General features: G+C 32.6%; 1 protein-coding gene across 1 annotated transcript in view; it reads left to right on the top strand.

Moving 5' to 3' along the window:
* Positions 1–404: 404 nt before the first annotated feature.
* LOC124369814 (angiotensin-converting enzyme-like) overlaps positions 405–6,000 on the top strand; it is a 285,432-nt gene continuing 279,836 nt past the window's right edge. Inside the window, exons 1-2 of the mRNA XM_046827929.1 lie at positions 405–546; positions 1,104–1,673. Of these exons, the coding sequence (XP_046683885.1) occupies positions 1,116–1,673 (558 nt within the window). The 5' untranslated portion in view covers positions 405–546; positions 1,104–1,115. The remainder of the gene's footprint in view (positions 547–1,103; positions 1,674–6,000) is intronic.

Raw genomic sequence — 6,000 nt, 5'->3', positions numbered from 1 at the left:
ATCACAAAATTGCTAAAGTTTCCTACTTTAAGTACCTGTAATTTCACGTGGAGTGACAAAACAGTTTTTATACTTTTTCGTTATCCAGGGAGTTGTGTTAAAGATCGATGAATTTAACATAAATAACATTTTCAAACCTAACATACATTTCACTACCATCAAGTGACACATTTGGGCCGGTTGGCAGGATGAGTTAGTTTGTCAGTTAACTTTATAATCTTATAATTGGTCTTACTACTAAAGACTGTCCCCAAGTCCAAATATGTCCGATATGAGAGGAGATTGGTGCTCCGTGAGTTGAAGATGGACCTTGGATATCACGTATGATGCATGGACCGACACCGCTATTCTTCTCGTCGGGTTTCCCACATTGCCGGGCCGGAGACCGGGTGGGAGGTGATAACAATTCTAGGTCGCTCCCTCTCCTGTGCTCTTCGCCAGCACCTGTGCCCGTGTCAGTCAGTACTGTAGTGATAAGCGCACAGGATAGTCGGCAACAGCAAGTGTACCCACGAGCCGGCCGCGTAGTTCTAACAGTCGTCAAAAGTAATGCTTTATTTTGTAACACTTACCTTTAATATCTTTCTGTTTTTGTTGTAGAAAATTGCACTGAAATTACTTTTTACCTGCACACTATTTCGTATATTTACCGGTTTTAAACACTTCAAAGTAACTAAATGTTTACTTCTCGACAAAGCACTGTCGTTCAATGAAAACGATAGACGATTGTCGTATTTGTGTAGCATACTCCTTTGACGTTCTCCAATTGTTGCACAGCCACATTTTTATATAGAATAACAGTTGTTATTGTTAAATATGAGATAATATCACAAAACATTTTTAATCAATAATTCAGAATTTAGGTTGAAATATACAAATTAATATAAAAATGGTTGAAATAAAATAAATAAAAAGTTAATTTAAAGACGTGTTTTGTATACAATGTAATGATTTTTTCTCTTTGGTTTACATGCAATTTTAGGAACTTTTATGTCCTTGAAATAATCGATAAATAATTATTCTTACGCTAAATAAAATTTGTTACAGTATTACATTTATAGGAATTGAAAATAAAACAACGTGATTAAGTAATAATATTTTAGCCAGAAGACGTGATGGCTTGCGTGAGCCGACCGAAGCCTCCTGCCTTCTGGGGACAGACGGCCATGCTCCTGATCCTCCTGGGTCAAGTGATCCAGACAGGGAGTGAGGCTCAGGTGGACGTTCCTCCGGACTCCTTGTACTTTGACCCCCGTTACCAGTTCAATCCGAGCCCTCCACCCTTCCAAGGGCGCCCCCAGGGGAAAGCAGACCAGAGGTCGCTGAATCCCCTTAACTACCAGCAGTTCAACCCGTACAGCCAGATTCCCCAGCCGGGTTTCGCTCCGAACCCCAACCCTAAGCCCGTGAAAGAGGTGACCCTCGACGACGCTCTCAACGCCTTTCTGAAGACGCAAGACCCCAAGTATTACCAGTACTATCAAGGTGGGAACCCAAGGGACGGTGCCATCCCCGTAACCTCCGGGCCCCCCGGCACCCCTTACACGGCGGACCCCCAAGTCGCCGCGCTACTCAAACAGATTGACAGTGTAGGATCACAGCAGTGTGCAGCAAATGTGTTAGCCCAGTGGAACTTCGAAACTAACGTCAACGAAGTAACTCAGGTGGAAGCGGTGAGTAACTTCTATTTCACAACAGTTTATCATAAGTATCATGACAATTTACTCATTTATTTTAGATGTAAATTTGATTTTGTCATATTGTTTTTTGATTGGCCAGTGGTAACGGTAAGGTACATTAGTAATGTTTATAGACGCGCTCTATTCTCCATAACTGTACTAACACTAGGGCATCTTCATCACTAAGAGCTAAAACTCTGTAATTTGACGTTATAGTTTAAATAAAACAATAAAAAATAATGCATAGTTTCATGAATTATTTAGGACAATTACCCATACAGGGTAAGTTTTTTCAAATCTTCGACGATTTTTTTGGTGTTTATTGTGAGGTGTCATGTGTCAAAATCACTGTTTTGGTGGTTATGAATAGTGTGCTAAATTGTCTTTCTTGACTTTCATATATCAAAATATACCTTTGTTAGAAATGATTTATGTTCAAAATATTTTGTTTTACGAAGCGTAATCATATTGGGAAAGCCAGCGGCCTCAAGGTATAAGGTGCGGACTTTGTATTTGAGTACAGACAGCTCAGGTTCAAATGACTGTTGTATGACCTGTCTATGACCGTTGCACTTTTTATCAGTGCTGTCCGTCTTGTACTGTACCGGTTCTCCTCCTCATTCTGTTTGATAAGATCTTCGCTGTTTGATAAGATCCTCGCTGTTTGATAAGATCCTCGCATAGGCCACTGGAGGAATCGGCATCTCCTTAAACATTTTAAACAAATGTTGAACAACAGTTGCATTTATCAAAGTAGATTTGGAACTTTCCAAAATCGATTAGCGGAAAATTTAAATTTATCTGGAATATAATCATAAAACAGTCAGAAGTATAACGTTTTAAAACAGCTTTAGCTAGGTATGTTGACGACCAATAATAGTAATTGTACTCGTACATATTTACACCATGTATAGATATATAAATTAAAAATGGTTTTTACAGTAAATGTTTATTTGTATCAGTGAAAGAGATCTCAATCATTAAAATTCGTTATTGGTTTACACTGAAATGACACAGATAATTGTATATCTTCTGCTTCACTAGTAAATCCCACAGTAGAATTAAAATCGACTACTAAAATATATATCAACTCGTAAAAATTCATTCTTCACAGATGCTTTGTAAAGATGTATTGTTTGATACAAGATAATACATTTATCTTTGGTGAAATAATTCCACAGATGAAATGGTTGCAATGGTTTTTTTTATGTGTGGTCCAAATAGCAAGTCATATTAATACATCAATATACGACTAAGATTATACCAAAATATTTACATCAACTTTAGTTAAATAAGAATAGTTGCGTAAATTTAAATTTTCGTAAAAATTTCGAGGATGTTTTAAAATTAATAAATTTATAAACGATAATATTACTCAATTAAATTAGTAGACTTAACTAGAAGAACAAATGAAAAGTAGGAAACATTTTATAGCCCTACTTGATCTTTCAGCATATGCAATTTCAAAGCCAATTTGTTTGACATAGAATAAAGTAAATTGATCGCGAAGTGAATCATAATGAGTCAGTTCTTTGTTTGAATTTTGTTTTAGACAATGGAAGGATTGTGTAGAAAACATGATTTTCAGGACATTTGCCATCGTCCAGTGATCCAAATTTTCTTTATCACTTAACGATGGAAAATGTCAGGAAAAATCCTGTTTCCTACATCATGCGTCAGATAATGTAATCATTTCGTTTATAAAATTAAAATAAAATACATGATAATTTCATGTGTTCCTAAAATTTCACACGCAGTACAAACTATTCAAATAAAAATATATCCTGAAACTAAAATAGCACATTTAAATTGTTACCATGGTAATTTGTATATATTTTTGTTGGTATGTAGAGTTTCAAAGGATTAATTGGTTAATAATTGTTATAACACGCCAGCTAAATGAATAGCTCTTAACTGCCTGTATAAAATTACATCAATTATTAGAGCAATAGTAACAGCACGATATAGACACTTTTTTGAACTGAATTTTGTCAGATATTTTCCATCGTTCATTGATACAAGAAATCAGTTATACCATGATTCGAGAACTGCTCTGATCTTTTCCTAAGGTGGATAACTAACCTAACACATAACTATAATATAGGTAAGGTTAATAGGGTAGTATATATCTTTGTGTTAGGTTAGTTATCCACATGAGAAAGATATTACATAAAAGTTTTCGAAACGTAGCGTTCTGTTTCGTCACAATCCTTATATCGCAAAAAACAACTTAAAAAGGCATTTTGAACTTGAATATCATGTTCCATGTTCATGTTGATACATAACTATGTTCTAAAACGTGTTTTTCTTTGATAAATCTACATCTAAATCATAAATTCCGTCCTCAATTAATCAGTACGCTCTGAATTTTATATGATAAAATTAATAAGATACAATTATATAGTAAAAATTGCAGTGGTAAGTGAAAAGTTACTTTTCAACATTGCACTTTAATTGTTATTAATCTATAATTTTAAATAATTTCTGGAGTAGATTATCTCCAATTTTCGTTTATCTTTCGAAGTTTTTTTACAAACTTCAAAATCCAATAAAATCAAAAATTCAACAACAGTTTAAAGCAATAAATTAACTAGCTGTGATAAACTGAGGTACCGAATTTGCTTCTACCTTATAAAAATAGTAAATATTGGCTATTGAAATTTAGTCTTAGTAATGAGACATTAATTGTAAAATAAAGCCATGCAAATAAATGAACTAACAATAAGTAATATATAACTGTTTGCATATCATATGCATACGTTAATAAAGTGATATCGTTCCTGAGGTGTACGAAAAACCTTAACGTAAGAATACATGTGTTGATTTAATTACGCTGTTAAGTAGAATTGTGTGATTATCTCATTTTTAAGTCTAAACAAGATCTTTAACATATCCGAGATTTCTTATGTAGGCATTTATGTGTACCTGTTCAAGGTGAATGAGTGGAACAACATTGTTTATATACATTACTATATACACAATTAAAATATAAAATAACACATTTCAAACAGATTGATTGAATTAAGTTTAATTTAATCGAGGCATATTGATAAATATTACTTTTAAATTGAAACACGAATTAAAATTTCATAAACAAATAATGAATTATTATAATTATAGTGAAAATGCTGTCACAATAGTATATTTAGGAAAGTAAGGCGTGTATTGTTCCGAAGGGAATATGCCTATTTGGAAACAAAAAAATGTTTAATTGAATTTTTTATTTTCATGTATGTAACTTTTGCTGTAAGAATTAAATACACGAATTAATTAAATTAATTATTTTCAATTACCTATTAACTTCTCCAACATTGGAAAAAATTGGTTAAACATTATGTGTTAATTTAAAACGATATAAAAGACTGGCAAGTTAAAACTTTAAGAACGTTTATTTGAAAACGGGTTTTGTAGTTGAAGTACACATAATAGTTGCACCTTATGCTTTACTAATCCATTGCGAGAAGCCTCCCTGCTAGGAATGATAATTAGCTGTAGTCTTTCTAAAATGAAGTAAAAGCAAGTGTTATTAATTGTTAAATAGTCATTAATTTTTATTTGAAAATGGAAAGATAATTGTAATTACTCATTCATAACAGATTGACACAACCCAACTAAAATTAACAACATAAGACCATGGATTCTAAAATAATTACAAACTTACAAAATAAGTAAGTATACCTTCTCCAAACAATTATAAAAACAGAAAAGTACTTATGAACCTAAATGAATCTATAATTGTGAAACTAAAGTGTTAACTAAACTGTAGAGTTGTTCTAATCAAACCTATAAAACAGGCTTTAACAATGAAATGTACACATAATTTGTTATACAAATAAACAATCTATGTTATCTGCACAATTTAGTAGTATAAAACTTAAAATTGTATGCGTCACTTGATATTTTCTGTATTAGATGTTCATAAAATGTCATTTATACTCTTGAATAAAGAGAAACAATGTAATATTCATCCTCCTTTAATGATATGTTAGCATACATTTTACGAGTAATGTTGGCTTCATCGAGAGAATATGACGGGTTGATCACACGTAGAAACAGCCATATTTGGTGTTGATATATTTCGTAAATAACAAAACTAGTGTTCTTATCATTTTTAATTGGTGAGCTTAAGATGCAGAAATGAGTTGCGGATAACGGATAATGAGTAAACAAACAAACAAATCAAACATAATTAAGTCTATGCGACTTGCTGTTCTCTCCTTGTAGTATGAGGTTGAGAATATAAATATGAGAAATGGACTGTAATGGGATAATAGATGTGTAAAAATCAAATCAAACACTAAATTTGTTGAAACATTCGAAA

Source organism: Homalodisca vitripennis, chromosome X, assembly GCF_021130785.1.
Source record: "Homalodisca vitripennis isolate AUS2020 chromosome X, UT_GWSS_2.1, whole genome shotgun sequence".
In the NCBI taxonomy this organism is placed as follows: domain Eukaryota; kingdom Metazoa; phylum Arthropoda; class Insecta; order Hemiptera; family Cicadellidae; genus Homalodisca; species Homalodisca vitripennis.
This window is presented reverse-complemented; position numbering and strand designations above follow the sequence as displayed.